At 46.4% G+C, this 18,595-nt stretch overlaps 1 protein-coding gene across 7 annotated transcripts in view; it reads left to right on the top strand.

The window, feature by feature from the left end:
- ATP11C (ATPase phospholipid transporting 11C) overlaps positions 1-18,595 on the top strand; it is a 172,102-nt gene that overhangs the window by 128,780 nt on the left and 24,727 nt on the right. For all 7 annotated transcript variants that reach the window (XM_043570518.1, XM_043570515.1, XM_043570517.1 and 4 more), the window contains 3 exons: positions 4,977-5,079; positions 6,497-6,642; positions 13,576-13,635. In XM_043570518.1, the coding sequence (XP_043426453.1) occupies positions 4,977-5,079; positions 6,497-6,642; positions 13,576-13,635 (309 nt within the window). The remainder of the gene's footprint in view (positions 1-4,976; positions 5,080-6,496; positions 6,643-13,575; positions 13,636-18,595) is intronic.

Below are 18,595 nucleotides of genomic sequence, written 5' to 3'. Positions count from 1 at the left end.
GCAAACAGATGTTCGCTTAACTTCTAACTTCTTCCTTCGCAGAGCCCCCTTTCCTTTATCACACCTGCGCCGGCTGCTTCTTTGCGGTCAAATGCGGGAGTCCGCCCGCCAATTTGAATGAACCCGGGCTTCTGGTCCCCTCAAGCCGGCTGTCCAGTTCCTTGCCTTCGAACCTTCTCTAATGAGCGCTTGGCGCCTGCCGCCTGCCGCCTCCGTCCCGCCGCTCCCGGCTCCCCTGTCACGTTAGCCCCGTGTGTTCTCTTCTCGTCCTATTCCACGGGATGGCCTAGGGGAGAGCGGTGACCTCCTTGCCAGATCCGGCCCGCGGTCTTCTGTGCGCCTCCTCGTTTCCCTGCCGCGGTTCGCACCCTCCGCCGTATCCCCCTTACGACTTCCCTCCCCTGGTTTCTGTCTGTGGTCCACAATCTTGACTTTTTTTTTTTCCCCTACTTGGCAACCTAGTGTCTTTTTATTTTGTTCCATCTTCTCACTTCTCTCTAATTATCATTTTTCTCTGGGGCTAAGTCTTCCTTCTGCTTTCTACTTCCAGCCTGTCTCTCCAAACACACTAGTTGGCATGACTCTCGTGGATAGGCTCTGGCCCTGAGTTTTCCTTCACGTCAAATCTCCTATTTCTAGCTGCCTGCTTCACAGCTCCATGTGGAACCCACGCTGTCCTATTAAATGCTAGTGTCCAACACAGGTCTTCTGATTTCCTCCTGCAGGCCGGTTTGTTTTCTCCCTTGTCTTCGTTATTCTCGTTGCCACTGCTCCCCTTCTCTCGCGCCCTAAGTCACCAAACACCTGTGGCCCTTCTGTTCTCCTTCCCTCCCTCCCTCACTCTATATATGGTCACCTTGATCCCACCTTTGGCCATAGCTCTCATTTGGGTACCATCTTGTTAAAACGAACCGCTTCTCCCGTCTCGTCTGCTCTGACTCCAGCACTTTCAGTAGGGATGAGGGGCACTCGGCTTCCCCCCTGTTGGCCCTTATTATGTCTGTCCGTGCTCTGTGTCCACTGTCACTTCCGTGTCCAGCCCGAACCCTCTGCTCCTGTTGGTTCCTCCCGTTGTGTCCCTTCCCCATGCCGTGCTCATGCCAGCCTCGAAAGCTTTCCTCATCTGGGATTTTCTCTGAATTCCTCTCGGCCCTAACAGAAATCTTACTCCTAATTCAACCCAGTTCAAGGGCCATTCCCCGAATGGTGGTTTCTCCAGCCCCTCCAAGCCCACGTTGATCTGTTTGCCCTTGCTTTTTTGTACTTACTGGGTCCGAAGAACCTTAGAGTCTCAGTTACACACTTTGCCGCTTCTGTATACACTGTATTCTTTCATGTGTGTTAACTTTGCTTCCTCACTTTATGCTGCCGCTTGCTCTAGACCCAAGGGATGGCAGTGTCTTTTGCTCACCCTTTACACAAGCCCTCCACCCTACTTTGCGCGCGCGCACACACACACACACACACACACACGGCCCATCCTAATTGAGGGCATTGTCTCCATCTACTTTCTTCTCGCTCTCAGTCCCCACCACCATCAGATGCTTTTCTTTTTGTCTTCCACCTTCAGAGCCTCAGTCACCCCAGGTGAGGAAGCGGATCCTACCAGAACCATATCCATAGAAATCTGTCCCTTTGGTCAGAGGCAATATCTCTTTTTTTCCCCTACATTTACTGCCTTTTGTTCAAATCACTCACTAGGATCCTGCCTACTCCACTGCCCAGGAAGTGATACTTCGGTAGAGTCACGTCTTCCAGGATATCACCTTCTCGTCTGTCATGTCCATATAGGTGACTTCCAGTCACTTCCCCAGTCCAGATACTCGGTTTCCACTTGATTTCTCCAGCTGCTTCCGGAACTCGTCTTCTTGGGTGTGTCCTTACCGGCTCATCCCAGCTTTAGAGCGGGCCATCTTCCTGGTCTTCCGCATCAGTGACCGACCTCCCTGTGCTTCCAGGTTTCTGGATTCAAAACCTTGAAATCTCTGTTGCCCTCCCCCATGCTTTACCCTTCCGTGTGGTCTCAGTCACCAAATTCTTCCATTTTCTGGGACCTTGTCCTATTCATCTATTCTTTGCTTTCCTGCCAGGTCCAGGCCTGGTAACAGCTTCCTGAACTGCTCTCGTCACTAGCCACCTAGCTTCGCTCTGGGCCTGCAGTCTTGCTTTTTCTTCCCATTCCTCCTGCACCCTACTCCTACTTTCAGAATATTGCCCCCTGTTGATCTGGACCCCGATGTACCTGTCCGTGCCCCGCCCCACCCCCCATGTGAAAACTCACTGATGTGGTCGAGCCAGTCGGTTTTCTGAGCATATATTATATACACCTGGCCATGCGCCTTAGCTCATTCCCACTCTCTGGAATACTCCTCCAAGCCCCTTTTCCCCATCCCCACAAATTTTTTTTAATCTTTGTTTATTTCTGAGAGAGAGACAAGAGTGTGAGCCGGGGAGGAGCAGAGAGAGAGGGAGACACAGAATCCGAAGCAGGCTCCAGGCTCTGAGCTGTCAGTACGGAGCCCGACCCCGGGCTCAAACTCCCGAACCGTGAGATCAACCTGAGCCGAAGTCGGACACTCAACCGACGGAGCCACCCAGGCGCCCCTGTCCCCACAAATCTTTAACCGTCTTTCGTGATTTCGATACAAGGACTCTTCCTTCCGTAAAATCATTCCTCATTACTCTGGCAGGTAGTGTCCTCTCCCTTCTCTGCCATCATAGGCCTTTTCGCGTGGCCAACTTAGAGGACAGCGTTAGGTCTTCTCTTGCACAGATACTTCACATTGTTAGCATTCCTTGTTAATCTGATGATCTGATATTCTTGTATTCATTCTTTATCTCTGCACTTCCATTATCTGTTGCTTAAGGTGTGTGCCCAGCCTGATATATTGTGTACAGTTGTAGTTGATCGATAAATAGTTTTTAGTAGATTGATTTCTTTTTCATGAAGCTATCGAGAGATTGAAGGCAAGTTCTTAATCCAGGTGACCCGGGGCACAGTAAAAAAAACACCACGTTTATCTGTCTAAATCTTTCGTGATTTGATTGTCCGTGGCTATATATCTTTTTATCGGTCCACAAGGACGACCCTTAATCTTCTTAACCTATTTTTATGCAGACGCTGTCACCCTTGATAATGTTATTGCTTTCCCTAGACCTTTCCTGGCTGCAGTTTTTCTTCCTTGAGGTGCTAATCATTACCGCACATCTGTCCCCGGTGCAGTTAGGTAACCAGTATTGTAGCCCATCGAAATCAAATTTAGGGGGCGCCTGAGTGGCTCAGTCGGTTAAGTGTCCGACTTGGGCTCAGGTCACGGCCTCCCGGTTTGTGAGTTCGCGCCTCGCATCGACAGCGCAGAGAGCCCGCTCCGGGTCCTGTCTCCCACTCTCTCTCTGCCCTTCTCCTGCTCGTGCGTGCTCTCTCTCTCTCTCTCAAAAATCAGTAAGTAAGCATTTAAAAGAAGAATACGTTGGACTTTACTAAGAAAAAAACACAAATTTAGTTTGGGTTCTTTAATTTCGTCTTTGACTTATTTACAGATTATTTCTCAGAGTCTTCTAAAACACTTTAAAGAGAACCGAGCTGATGGGCGGGAATAGGAGAAAGACGGCATTTCACGATAACATTTGTGTGTTAAATGGAATCGGATGTGGGTTTTTGTACGCCATTTCGTACGACCGAAACCTGACTGAATTTTGTTTAAAGAAAAGACTGTGGGGCGGCTTAACCATGTGTAAATTATTTTTAATGGCTTATGTCACAAATGGGTCTTATTTATGTTAACTGCTAAAAGCAATTCCGAGGACAGAATTTTTGCAAGGCATTAGTTAGCTACTTCATTATGTAAGCTTTTTAAAAGCTGCCAGATTCTGGGGGCTTGGGGGGGTGACACATAAAGCAGTCGTTGTCTCAAACCCAGGGTGGGAGGGTAACTGCTTACCCGATAGACTCCTACAAGTCATTCCACCGGGGCAAGATGACTTTTATTTGCTGCCCACCCCGAACACAGCAGTGAGTGGCCCTGCGTCATTGACACATCTTTTTTGTTTTTAGTTTTTTTTTTATGTTTTCATTTATTTTTGAGGCAGAGAGAGACAGAGCATGAGCAGGGGAGGGGCAGAGAGAGGGGGAGACACGGAATCGGAAGCAGGCTCCAGGCTGAGCCGTCAGCACAGAGCCCGACGCGGGGCTCGAACTCAGGGACCGTGAGATCGTGACCTGAGCTGAAGTCGGATGCTTAACCGACTGAGCCACCCAGGCGCCCCGTCATTGACACATCTTGAAGAGACACTCAGGGAACAGGGACAGGCTTCATAAACATATCTCAGGGAACTTTCTGCAAATCGCAGCCATCTTGAAGCTGTCCCCATCTACAAATGCAGCTGCCTGTAGCAGAGATTAAGTCATACCGAGCACTGGGAGGTCTAGTGAAGTTTAGTTGGCCGCTGGATGGGTGTAAGAACTTAACATGAGGTAAGTCCCCGGGGATATGGGAATGCGCCGAAGGAAGTGGTTGTGTCCGCAGGGAGGACAGATGGAGAGCTTCTAGAAGCGTTGTTCTCTCACTACCCACTCTTATTCCGGTAGCCCTGTGTGTGTTACCCCAAACCAGCTTTCTGGGTAACTCTGACTCTCACACTCAGCACCTCATCTGAAAGGATGTGTGTGAAGCAGTGACAAAACAGGGACACGTTGGCCTCTCCTGTAGGTAGGGGGCAAGGTTTTCTGACACCTAATGCGCGCACGGAACCTTTAGAACCAGGTGGACCCTGGTGTTACCGGGGGGGGGGGGGGGGAGGCTGTGTTCTTTTGCCTCTGAGAATTGAAGCCTATTGTACGTCTATGCATCGACTCCCTTTCTGCTTGTTTCCAAGGCCTCCACTTACAGGTGTGAAGAAGGCATCTACCCCCAGTGTGGTATAGCCTCACGTTCTGCTCTGACCTTTTCTTTACCTCTTTCGCACTTAATGTCCAGATTGTCAGAATGGTGAAGAATTTGAAGGGCAGCCCGATAACACTGTCGATAGGCGACGGTGCCAACGATGTTAGTATGATCTTGGAATCCCACGTGGGAATAGGTAAGAAGCCCGTAACGAGATGGCATCCGTAAGGTATCCGCAGCGCCCGCAGGTAGATGGTCTCACATTCTAGAGAGAACGTTTTGGTTGCCCGTCTTGGATTTTAACTTGGGAGTGATAATCACCAATTGAATGAAGGTCCTCGCCTAAGCATGTCCACCCCAAAGCCCTACCCCGGGTGGGAACGCAGCAGCGTAAAGTTAGAGGACATCTTTTTAAATTTTTTTTTTTTTCAACGTTTATTTATTTTTGGGACAGAGAGAGACAGAGCATGAGCGGGGGAGGGGCAGAGAGAGAGGGAGACACAGAATCGGAAACAGGCTCCAGGCTCTGAGCCATCAGCCCAGAGCCTGACGCGGGGCTCGAACTCACGGACCGCGAGATCGTGACCTGGCTGAAGTCGGACGCTTAACCGACTGCGCCACCCAGGCGCCCCGAGGACATCTTTATATCAGCCAAGTAGGCGGAATTTCCCCAACCCGCGGGCGCTCCCTTTGACGGCATGCGTGAAAGTTTAGTGATTCTCCGCCCCTGGCCACATCGCCTGCTTATGTTGCTGCACTGTATCTTCTGAGATTCTTAACCGGTTGGGACTAAGAGATGCTCATTGGTTGGCTGCCTTTCCACGCGGCAGTATTTACGGGCGCTTTGGGCCATGGCGTTGAATTTAGTTGTTGGCACGCAGCAGCAGCAGCTTTTTCTCCTGCCCGCACCGTTGTTCTCCATGCCAGGCTGCCGATAGGCAGCAATCCTCATAGCCCGGCAGGTTTTGGGGGGAGGGGGTTAAGAGAAGAAATCATCGAATTAAGTATCTTGGCGATTATAGTCACCGCAGTTTGCCCTCCCAAACGCTTCCCATTTGGAAGGCACCCTTTTCGGAGCCACTCTGTTTTACTCGTTGGTTATTCAGTGTGGACATGGCCTAAAGCTGCTTGAGCTCCATACTCCGTACTCGAGAGTTTCATTCGGCGAGAGGACTCCACCGTCCCGCTGGAGCTCTTCAGTTTCGAGCTCCTAGACCACAAAGCCCAGGGCTCTCGTTGGTTCGCTACAGCCCCTTATCTAGTGGCATGGCCATTTAAGCACTTCCTAAGTGCCTCTCAAATCATTTTCAGATTTAATTTTCTCCTCAGGATAATTTTTGCCCAGTAACGATTACAGCAGCGATTCGGGTTCGTTGTTTTATATTGTGTTATAGTTAGGTGCTTACCAATTAAACTTCATTTTACTTTGTATTGATCAGTCTCACTGTTACAGCTCCGTTTGGTTAAAAAAAAAAAACAAAGCTAAACGATACAAGTGAGCTGTGTCATGTTAACAAGTTAAAAGAGTGCAGATAACAAATTAGGGGGCTGCCTATTTTATAAAATATTCATGCCATGGAGATTTTTCTTGTGTGTTTTGTTTTGTTTTTTAGGTATTAAAGGCAAAGAAGGTCGCCAAGCAGCCAGGAATAGCGATTATGCCGTTCCGAAGTTTAAACATTTAAAGAAATTGCTACTGGCTCACGGACATCTATATTACGTGAGAATAGCACACCTTGTACAGTATTTCTTCTACAAGGTATGTATTAAAGTATTTCCAATTTGGCGTATCACCGTCTAGCCCGGCATCGTCTTAGGGTTTTCCTCCATTTTACACATTTCTTCTGCTGCCCTAGCACTGAGATTTGTGGCCTTCAAAACATACGTGATCTAATGAACCAGCAACTACGCATTCCTTTCCATGCAAGAGTTTGGGGATGAAATGTTTAAGTCCGCCTTCTCGAAGTATAGTTTAACTACCACAAAATGTACCCAGGAAAAGCTTCCAGTTCCGTTTTGACAGATGTTTACAACCCCGTAGCCACCACCCCAGCAAGTTCCCCTGTGCTCCTTCCCGGTCAGTCTGCTCCACCGTGCACCAGTTACTAATCTGATTTACATTACTGTACGGTATATAATGATGCTTACAACCTGTATACATTTAGAGATCGCTTCTGCGGTTCTGCACGTGAGATTTGCCTGTTTTAGAAGAACTTCCTGTGAATACAGTCACACCTGCTCGTTCATGCCTGTTCCGCTTAGCGTAGCGTTTTTGAGGTTCACCCATGTGTCCCGTATCAATGGTTGGTTCCCCTTTTATCCTCAACGGTATTCTGAACTGCTGTCGTTAGTAGCAGAGCCCTCTTTTCAGGTGAGATTGTACAGGCAAAGCAGACAGAAGCCGAATTGCACTCACTGAAGAATGCCGGGGCCGGGGCCGGGGCCGCGGCCTCGGGCCACCTCCTTGTCTTGCACAGAGATTTCCTCGGAGTGCAATTTGGAGCGCATGAGTATAGCTCAAGCCACTGGTTGTATGCGTACTGAACTTGGCACGCATGAAGGTGAAGTAACGTCTAAAGTATGAAAATCCTCGTCAGCGGACATGGGCCGGAACTTGATCTCTTGTCCTGTGTTCTGTTCGGTATAGCTTTTAAGGGTTTTTGTTTTTTCACTTCCCACCTTGAAATAATTTCAGACTTTCCGAAAGTTGCAGAGTGACCGTTAACGCCTTGGATAACACACGACATAGTTTTGAAGATCCATAGTTATCACACCTCCGTAGTCTTCTTTAGTCTGGAGTATGTCCTGTCTTCTTTGTCTTCACGATCTCAGCATACTCAAAGAGTCCTGGCTGCTTTGTGGAATGCCCCTCAATTTGGGTTTCTCTAATGTTTGCTTATCATTAGATTCGGGTTACGTTTTGTTAGCACCAGTCCCCTGGAAGCAGTTTCTAACCTGCTCAAGTGCATCTTATCATGATGGAGGCACATGTTGTCCGTACGTCTCGCTCATGACCATGTTCACTTTGACAGCTTAATTCAGATGGCGGTTTGGGAGTCTAAAGACCCTTTGACATCGGTCTGTGTAATTTCCTTGGAAAAGAGCATTCAGCCACTAAAACAGATACTTTATTTTGTGAATGAAAAATCCATGACTATGGTTCTTTATTCTGTTACTTAGATTGTCACAGATGTAGCCTATGTCCTTTCCACGTGTCCCCATCGTTTTTCATCTGTATTTGATTGGGATAAGAATGCTTAGCATGAGCAACTCCCCATTCCCTTCTCTGCCCCACCCCCAACCTTCTTCGAAGACCTACTTCCTGGTCCGCATGATATTCTAGACGCATCTTTTTTTCTTTTAATTTTTTTTTAACATTTATTATTAAGAGACAGAGAGACACAGAGCGTGAGCAGGAGAGGGGTAGAGAGAGGGGGAGACACAGAATCCGAAGCAGGCTCCAGGCTCCGAGCTGTCAGCACAGAGCCCCACGCAGGGCACGAACTCACAAACTGCGAGATGGTGACCTGAGCCGAAGTTGGTCACTTAACCAACTGAGCCAGCCAGGCACCCCTCTAAGGTGCATCTTACATTTTTCGTGCTCCAGTCCTGGATTCAGACATTCTCCAAGGAACACTGGTTCCTTTTATTCGAAAATGGCATTTAGGGGGCACCTGGGTGTCCAACTCTCAATTTTTGGCTCGGGTCATGATCTCAGTTCGCAGGATCAAGCCCCGCATCGTCGGGCTCTGCGCTCACAGCATGGAGCCCGCTTGGGCTTCTTTCTCTCCCTCTCTCTCTCTCTGCCCCTCCCCCACTCACACGTGTGCTCTCTCTCCCTCTCAAAATAGATAAATAAACTTTAAAAAAAAAAAAGATGGCATTTAGAAATCAAGATCTGTGTGCTAATTTTGCTCATCGCTGCTGCTGCAGTTGGTTCTGGACCTTCTCGGTGGCCAGAGTTAGGACGTGTGTGCACACGTACCCGCAGGTCTGTATCTGCGTAGAGATGCGTGTGTACATACACACAACTAGGTCGGGCTGGAACCCAGAATGTGAACTCAGTCTCTCCTAACCCTTGGATCGCAGCCAACACCACGAGGTTTCCTTCTGCCCTTCCCCTTTCCTTGTCTAGGGCCTCCTTTCTCCAGTGGTGAGAACCCCACTTCTCCTGATGCTCAGTCCGTCCACTGATTTGCTCAGTCCTACGACACTTCTAAAGTCGTTTCAGAATTGCTATGTCCTACCCCCGTGAGCAACCAAACTTAACTAACTTGCGTGATATATTTGTATGTACTTGTTTTTTGTCTTTAGCCTTGGAGTATATAGTCAAAATACTGTTTCCAGAGTTCCTTTTTTTCCTTTTCCACCATTTCAGCGTGGTTATATTATTTATTTGTAATAGCGTGATGTTACATTTTTACTTGCGTGCCATTTTGGTCCTTCCTCTCTAATCTTGATTGATTTTAATTATTTTTCGAGTATGTAAAACATTGGTATCATTCTCAGGACAGGGTTCTCTGAGAATGTTGCTCACTGAATTAATTCTCTAACCAAAAGGAGAATTCCGCAATGGTGACTTTTCTCAAATCCCTCATATGTAGCTCTTTTTCCAAAATGAAGCTTTTGAAGTCACCTGTAATGATAATCATAGGCACAGAGAGAACCAATGGTAACATGTTATGTGACTTATTCTCTTGTCTGTGTAAATTATTGTGTGTCTATATTGTTTTTGGTGTTTTGTTGTTGTTGTTGTTTTTTGTTTTTTTTGTGTTTTTTTTTTTCAAGTAAGCTCTACACCCAACCTGGGATGAGAACTCAGGACCCTGAGACCAAGGGTCAGATGCTGCACAAACTGAGCCAGCCAGGCGCCTCTATATTGTTTTTATACACTACTGGGTTTTGTTTTGTTTTGTTTTGTTTTTTTAAGTTTATTTATTTTGAGAGAGAGAGAAACAGAGATGTGGGAGGGGCGGGGGGGGGGGCAGCGGGGAGAGAGAGGGAATCCCAAGCAGGCTCCATGCTGTCAGTGCAGAGCCTGATGCAGGGCTCGAACTCCCGAACTGTGAGATATGACCTGAGCCAAAACCAAGAGTTGGACGCCTAACTGACTGAGCCACCCAGGTGCCTCTAATTCCAGAACACTTTTAAGCCATTCATTCATTCATTTTTTTTTATTTTAGAGAGAGAGAGAGAGCATGTGAGTGGAGGAGAAGGGCAGAGGGAGACAGGAAGAGAGAATCTTTTTTTTTTTTTAATGTTAATTATTTTTGAGAGAGACCATGCGAGCAGGAGAGGGGCAGAGAGGGGGTGGGACAGAGCATCCTAAGCGGGCTCCACGCTGACAGTAGAGAGCCCAGGGCGGGGCTCAATGTCATGATTTCACAATCAGGAGATCATGACCTGAGCCAAAATCCAGAGTCGGTCGCTTACCCCTCTGAGCCACCCAGGTGCCCCTTTTTTCCTTAAGTTTGCTTATTTATTTATTTTAGTTGTCTCTACAGCCAATGTGGGGCTCAAACTCACAACCCCGAAAGCAAGAGTCTTGTGCTTTTCCAACTGAGCCAGCCAAGCATCCCTAGTTCTAGAACATTTCCATCACCCCAATAAAAGCCCCCTACCCGCTAGCAGTCAGTCCCAAAACATATTGTTTTATGCTTTGCCCTTTTCACTTCGTATGTTGTGAACAATTTTCTCACCCAGTTAAAATATTCACCTAAAATACGATCATGGTGCAGGATCCTAGACCCCCGTGATTGGACACTGACGTCATTTCCCCAACAGTACTCTGGGTTTTCTTTTATCACCAAGCATTAGAGTTCATCTTAGACCGAGCCTGCCCATCCATTTCTGTCTACCAGGGAAAAGAATTTACCAAAGTTCTTTTGTTTTTTTAAGTTTATTTATTTTGAGAGAGGGAGAGCACACGAGTGAGGGAGGGGGAGAGAGAGAGAATCCTAGGGAGGCTCCGCACCACAGCACGGAGCCCAACACAGGGCTCTAACCCACAAACTGGGGTGTGGCGCCCCACCAGAATTCTTAATCAGATTCTGGTTTATAGGTATATTACCAAGTTCATGTGCAAGTTAATGACTCAAACCATTACGGTGTTTGGATTTCATGTGCTGTTTTTTCGCAGGAGGGAAAGCATAGCAACTGCTTTCGTGTGTTGGTTTTTGGTGAGAAATCCCAGGTCGTACTAGCTTTGTGTTTTCTCAAAGATACACATAACTGTGAGGGGCGCCTGGCTGGCTCAGTTAGTACAGCGTGTGACTCTTGATCTCAGGGTTGTTAGTTCAAGGCACGGTGCCTTCTTAAAGAAAAATTGTAAAAGAAATACATCAGTGTGAACCCAGGTTTACCGATTTGCTAAGGCCATGCCATCCAGTGTCAGCAGGTGTCCAGGCCGAACAGATGATGGTGATAGTGATGGTTAAACCAATACATGTAAGGTACTTTGCTGATTGACAAAAGCCCTTTATTTTCTTAGTCCTCACGAATTTCCTGTGAGCAATTAGTATTATTTGTTTTCTTTTTTTTTTTTAATTTTTTTTTAACGTTTATTTACTTTGGGAGACAGAGCACAAGCGGGGGAGGGGCAGAGAGAGAGGCAGACACAGAATCCAAAGCAGGCTCCAGCCTCTGAGCTGTCAGCACAGAGCCTGACACGGGACTCGAACTCACGAACCGTGAAATCGGGACCTGAGCCGACGTCAGACGCTTAACCGACTGAGCCACCCAGGCGCCCCTCAATTAGTATTATTTCTATTTAAAATACGTGCAGGGGCGCCTGGATGCCTCAGTCGGCTCAGGTCATGATCTCACAGTTCGTGAGCTCGAGCCCCACGCTGGGCTCTGCCCTGCTTGGGATTCTTCTCTCCCTTTCCCTCTGCCCCTCCAGCCTGCTCGTGCGCTTACACACACACGCGCTCTCTCAAAATACGTAACCATTTAAAACATAAAATATATGGAAAGCAGGGCCCAGAGTTTACGTAACTTGCCTTTCGCTCCCCAGCTCAGAAGTGACAGAGCTAGATTTCCACAATAGGTTTATTTACTCTCAGTCCAGGACTATTTGTACATCACGCTCCGGGACGGGTGGTCATTCTCTGTCACTTTCGCCTAGTAGGAGAGCCCATGAAGATTTGCCGTTCGCATCTGCCTGGCCTTCTCCCATTCCTGGGACTTGGTTTGCGTCTTTAAGATTTTGGCCTGCAATTCGAGCACCTGCCACCAGATGGAAGGAATGCTCTGTTAAGGAAGACAGAGCAGGCATTAAAATGGCTGCTTGTGGGGGCGCCTGGGTGGCTCAGTCGGTTGAGCGTCCGACTTGGGCTCAGGTCATGATCTCACGGTTTGCGAGTTCGAGCCCCGCGTCAGGCTCTGTGCTGACAGCTCGGAGCCTGGAGCCTGCTTCACATTCTGTGTCTTCCTGTCTCTCGGCCCCTCCCCTGCTCATGCTCTCTCTCTGTCTCTCAATAATAAATAAACGTTAAAAAAAAAATTTAAATGGCTGTTTGTGGTCAGTCATTAACTTATCCCTGTTCCCAGTTTAGGGGATTATTTGTGTAGATAATGCCCTCTGTCTTCATTCGGATCTCTGCCCCCATTATCTTAGTGACTGACTTAGCGGGATTTCTTTTTTACTGCTGCCTTTTGTCCCAAGACGATTTGTCATACCTTCGGCCCTCTTTGGCTGAGCTGAAAAGCCTTCGTTCCTCTCACCTTGCTCTCGCATCTTCAAATAACTGCCCGTCTCCTGGAGTGCCTCGGGGACGGGTGTTCCTGCCTTCTGTTCCTCTGTTCAATCCACCCTGCATAATTCAGCCAAATTAATGTTTGGGAAATGCCACTTTTTAACTTGTCCTCCAGAAATTTCCCTCTGCATTATCTAAGGATTCGTCTGGGGTTAAGAGACGCCACATTCTGACCCTGTCTTATCTTCTGTGCTTAAAATACATACACCTTGCCTTGGTTCCTGCTGTCGGTGTATCCTATCCATCTTCAACACCTCCTTCAAATTCTAATTTCTTTATTCATTGCGTCAACAGATGTGTTTGGATGTGTTACCACGTGTCAAGCACTGTTTTAGGACCTAAGGATTCATAGTGGAATAAGGCAGGCAAAGTCTCTGTTCTCGTGGGACTTAAATTCTAGAGGGAGAGTCAGACGTCCCCTTCCCGCAAAGCAGCCCCCTAATCCTCCCCCCACCCAGTACTCCCTTCTTCAATCTCAGAACACTTTTTTTTTTAATTTTAAAGTATGATATCGCATTCTACCCAAACTGATGCATACATGTGAGCGTTGCTCACATTAGTAAAGCATTAGTTGATATTGTTAGTGTCAGTATCCACTGTAACAATATCCTGGCTGTTTACGATTTTGCAAATCAAGTTCACGTGTAGGGGGTAGTACCGTTCGGTGTTTTTATTGTATGCAAGAGGGTCTGCTAAAGTGAGATCCTCTTTCTGCTTGTAAAGCTAACCTTGGTATTAACCTTGGTATTAATGTAAATGAAATCGTTTGCCTTTGATTTGTTTGCTTAAACCTCTAATGGAGATTGATTGTGTTACAATATTAGATATTAGAAGGACTTAGGACTGACTCTAGACTATTTGGAGTACAGTATCCTGTGTTAGTTTAGAAAGTTCGGGAGGTGAAAACACTAACCCTTGTTTCCATTTCTTTCCAGAACCTTTGTTTCATTTTGCCACAATTTTTGTACCAGTTCTTCTGTGGATTCTCACAACAGGTTTGTTTCCCTGGTTATTTGTTATGATGTAGTTGACATTGGCTATTAATAAATTACCTTTTTATGTATTGGACTGTAGAGAGGTATGTTCAAAGTCAAATGATTTTTTTAATTTTTTTTCTTCTTTGATTCAACAGTTGATCTTCTTGGCCTGGCTTTTGACAATAGCAAACGTTTATATCTTTGCTTTAGTGATGTTCTTATTACTAACTATCTTTTTGAAAGTTATTTGGTGTGTCCTGTTGGAGTTGAGATAACCTTAAGAGTTTTCCTTTTATTTTATTTTTTTTAAGGTTTTATTTGTAAGTCATCTCTATACCCCATGTGTGGCTCGAACTCACAACCCCAAGATGAAGAGTCACATGCTTTTCTAACTGAGCCAGCCAAGCGCCCCGAGAGTATTTCTTTTAATCAGTATAAACCGTGTTTTCCAATAATCCTAAAATAGTATAGTTTAATACTTTTATCGAACAAAACCTCACCCCTTTGCAGCCTCTCAGATTGATTTTCTAGAAAAATGATCCTTAAACTGGCCAAGAAGCTGTGATCCCTGGATAAAGCCTTGGATGGCTTGAGCGTCTCTACATTTTTTGCCCTTTGTTCTTTGCCGAACGTCTGTTACATAAAGAATATGCTCTGTGTTATTTTGACCCGTAAGTGGCAGGATGGGCATGCACATTTGTAGTTTTAACCACCAAAATGGATTTTGTGTTGCTTCTCGTGGAAGTATAGCCAAACACAGGAGCTGTAATACTCACTGAGAAATTTTGTGGTTAATCTATAAGCAATCCCATGATTTGGCCAAGTTGAGCTGCTCCTGACATCACCACAGGTATTAGAGGACCAAGTTTCTAAATTTCAAGGCATGCTTCATTCCTCCTGGTAGGAAGCAATGTGGTTTTGGTTTGGGTTTTGTTTTTTTTTTTTAATTTCTTGGCGGTATTTTTAATTTTTTTTAATGCTTATTTTATTTTGGGGAGAGAGACAGAGTGTGAGCAGGGGAGGGGCAGAGAGAGAGAGGGAGACACAGAATCCGAAACAGACTCCGGACTCCGAGCCGTCAGCACAGAGCCCGACGTGGGGCTCGAACTCACGGACCGTGACCTGAGCCGAAGTCGGATGCTTAACCGACCGAGCCACCCAGGCACCGGGGCAGTATTTTTAAAACAGTGTATCCTTCTGAATAGGAAGTGACCGCTCTCTTTCCCTAGAACTTGCCTCCTCTTCGTTAGGTGACCTGTCTCTTGCATCAGCCTTCTTGTATCCAAGACTAACAGTATTAGTTACAGTTTTCTAAATTTCTGATGAAGCTGCTTTGTCTGAACATTCAGATCACTGCTGACCACATGTTTCTAATCCCTCGCGTCCTTGGATGAACGCAAGTGTTAAAAAGACATTTCAGATTTTGTAGCAAAGCCCTAAAGGGAAATTGGCTTAACCTGGTTAAAACGCTGTTGTTAATTTTTCAAACTCAAAGGGTGTTGCTTTGCCGTCCTTTGTTATCTCATGTACAAGTTGTGTGAAGGAAGGACTTCTTCCTTCTAAAGCCAGCTGAGATTCGGACCCTGGTCTGTCCGGGGTCTGCTTAGGTGACCTTAGCTCTTCAGCTCTCCGTGGGAGGTGGCGTTTGGTTTTCTCAGTTGCTCAGATGGTAGGTTCGTTCGCTTGACAAATATCTCTTGAGTGTCTCCTGTGTGCCAGGCTGAGTGCTGGCAATATAACAGTGATCAAAACCAAGTCTTACCCCAGCAGAGCCTGCAGTATAGCGTTAGGGGAGAGACTAAAGTCATCCAAGTATGTCAGGTACCGATAAAGACCCTGAAGGAAAAAGTAAAGCATTATGAATGGGCAGAGGATGACTGCAGAAGTCTGCTATTTCAGAGAAGATGATCTGGAAAGTTCTCTCTGAGGTGACATTTCGGTGGAGAGCCGAAGGAGCGGAGGGAGGGAGCTAGCAGACGTTTTAGAGAAAAAGTGGATCGGGCCAAAAGATCTCTCCAAGGCGGCGGCCTGTTTGCAGTATCTTTATTTTTTACTTTGACCTTGTGCTAGTGCTGGATGTAGCAACCATTATTGCAAATGTGGTTGTTGTTTTTTTAGTTTTAAGTTTGTTTCTTTGTTTGTTTGTTTAGAGAGAAATAGAACTAGCAGGGAAGGCAGAGGGAGGGTGGGGGGGACAGAGGATCCAAGGCCAGCTCTGGATCACAGAGCCAGCACAGAGCCCGAGGCGGGGCTTGAACTCACACACTGTGAGGTCATGACCTGGGCCAAAACCAGGAGTCAGAAGCTTAACCAACTGTGCTGCCTGCCCAGGCGCCCTAATCGTACTTAGGTTTGGAGTGCCTACAGGTAGTAAGCCTTTTCCAACTCGGGTCCACATCCCATGTTCTCCACGACCCTAGAACTTGGAGGGCAGGATTCTAGAGAATGTAGAAATGGGACCAGGATTCAGATTCTTCAAGCAAAAAGCAACCCTTTCTTTTTTCTTAGCGTTTATTTTTGAGAGAGAGAAAGCACGTGCATGAAAGCAAAGGAGAGGCGGAGAGGGAGAGAGAGAATCCCAAGCAGGGCTCTGCACTGACGGCAGAGAGCCAGATGTGGGGCTCCAACTCAGGAACCGCAAGATCGTGGCCTGAGCCAAAGTCCGACACTTAACCGACCGAGCCACCCACGCGCCCCAACAAGCAGCTCTTTTCTTTAGCAAAGATAATACTGGTCTTTTTCCTTTGTGAAAAGAAAACATTTATAAGAGGTTTAATAAGAAAGTATTATCAACTAAACCTGTTGGGTTTTTTGAGGGCATTCTGTCTCCTAATTATCCATCTAAGAATTACCGTTATCTCTCAGGTAACATGGAAGTATCATAGTGGAACAAAAAGAGATTGATGCTTCTTTTGTTTGAGTGAAATTCAAGACCAAATTGCATACCAGGCCATCTTCCTGTTTGTTTGTTATCGTTGTTTTTAGTTTTCTCATTAGTGAAAATGGGGTGGTTTCCGGTGAAAACGTGGTATTGTGTCCCAACAAACTAATCCTCTCCCTTGAGAATTAAAAGGAACAAAACACCTATTTGGAGGTACTTTTTAATTCGTTAGATAATTTTTGCTGTGTGGAAACCTTCGTGTATTCTGTGTAGGAGCCGTATTTGTAATGTCGTTGAGAACGTTGCATGCGTTTTCTTGCTTGGTCTCTACTGCGGGCCAGAGTTCAGGTCCCTTCCCCTGGGCTCCCTTAGTTCCTTGCACACTCACCACTCTGCCCCCCTCCTCTAGAACTTGAGCTCCTTGGCAGGGAAGGCATGACTCTTCTCTATCCTCAGTACTTGTCACTTAGTAAGCACTCAGCAAGTGTTTTTGAAGTCAACTAATAAACGAACTAACGTTCTAGTCAAGTTGTTCCCAACCCTTTTGAATCAGCCGCCCCTATTGTGACAGTAATTGTATCTTTAGTAGCCGTTGATTGAAAAATGCCTAATTCTGTTCATTTGTGTCACTAACATTTAAATGCATTTTATTAATCACAAAACATTTATATGTGGGGACATACATATGAATATAGGATCTCACTTATTCGGGCCACATATAATGGTTATATGACAACATTTAGTACTTTGTAGAAACCTGTGGAACTCAATATAGTAAAGCGAGGGTCATAGCATACCTTAATTTTCTTTCTATTAAAAAAAAAGATCCACAGTGTCAGATCAGTCCTTTATATATGTGTGTGTTATAACTTCCAATCTCTCCTGCTTCGTTCATTTAATATTTATTGAATGTTTTCTGTATGCCAAGTTCTGTTCTAGGGGCTCTGTATTGTCAAGACCACCAGCCAAAGACCACCAGGAACACCCCTGTAGTTGATCATATTAGGTTTAGTACTCCATGCCGAAGGAAGAGTGTGCACCGTGAAGAATGGTGGGGCCTCTCAGGAAGAGAATATTAGAAAAGGCTTAGGAGATTGGGGTTGGCGCATCCGGCTGGCTCAGTAGAGCACGTGCCTCTTGATCTTGAGGTCATGAGTTCGAGCCCCATGCCGGTTGCAGAGATTACTTAAAATCTTAAAAAGGGGGGGGGGGGGTTAGGTTTGAATTAGGTCATTGGGGAAGGGTGTGGGTGAGGAGGCTTGCTCTAGATTGGGTGCTGTCACTAAGTGGGGGTAACTTTGTGACTAAGCATTTCAGTAAATCTTACCCAGGAGGTTAACTTTGTCATTTGGACAATATTCATATTCTGTGCTCAGTGTGACTACGGAGAGGTCGTGTTCTTGTCTTGAGCCATCGTGGTCGCAGAATAGCGAAATCCTGAGTCACAAAATTACCCCCACACTAGAATTTAAGCTCTGTGTGGGCAGGGATTTTTATTTACTTTATTGTCAGCTATAGCCTGAGAAAAGCCGGGCAGCCTTGTCTGGTGCTGCTGTTCCAGGAAGTTATTCATGCTCCTGGCACTATTCTGCGACCTGGCAGAACAGCCTTGTCTGGTGTTGTTGTTGTTGTTGTTGTTGTTGTTGTTCCGGTGTTGTTGTTGTCCTGGCACTCGAGCTTCTGGATGGCAGGGGGCTGCCTAGTGTGATGACAGAGACAATAAAACCAACAAATTTATAACATCAGATAAAAGGCCATTAGTGCTATAGGAAAATAAAAAACAGGATTAAGGGGGAAATGCATCCATGAGAAAGGGAATGGCAAGGTAAGTCCAGATCGGCCTCTCTGAGAAGGTGACATTTGAGCTGATCTTTGTGAGTGAGGGAGTCATCCTGGAGGCTGTCGAAAGGAAAAGTGTTCCGGGCAGGTGCAACAGTTCAAAGGAAGTCCAAAGTCGGGAGCGTGCCTGACATGTTGGAGGTAGAGTGACGGAGGCATTATTGGTGGAGTGGAGTGAGCAAGAACTGGGGGAAATACGACACGCAGCCAGACAGGTAGAAGCCAGAACAAGTGGGGACTGTATAGCCACCCCTTCGC

Source organism: Prionailurus bengalensis, chromosome X (assembly GCF_016509475.1).
Source record: "Prionailurus bengalensis isolate Pbe53 chromosome X, Fcat_Pben_1.1_paternal_pri, whole genome shotgun sequence".
In the NCBI taxonomy this organism is placed as follows: domain Eukaryota; kingdom Metazoa; phylum Chordata; class Mammalia; order Carnivora; family Felidae; genus Prionailurus; species Prionailurus bengalensis.
Note: the sequence above shows the minus strand (reverse complement) of the source record. Positions and strands in the feature narration are given on the sequence as shown.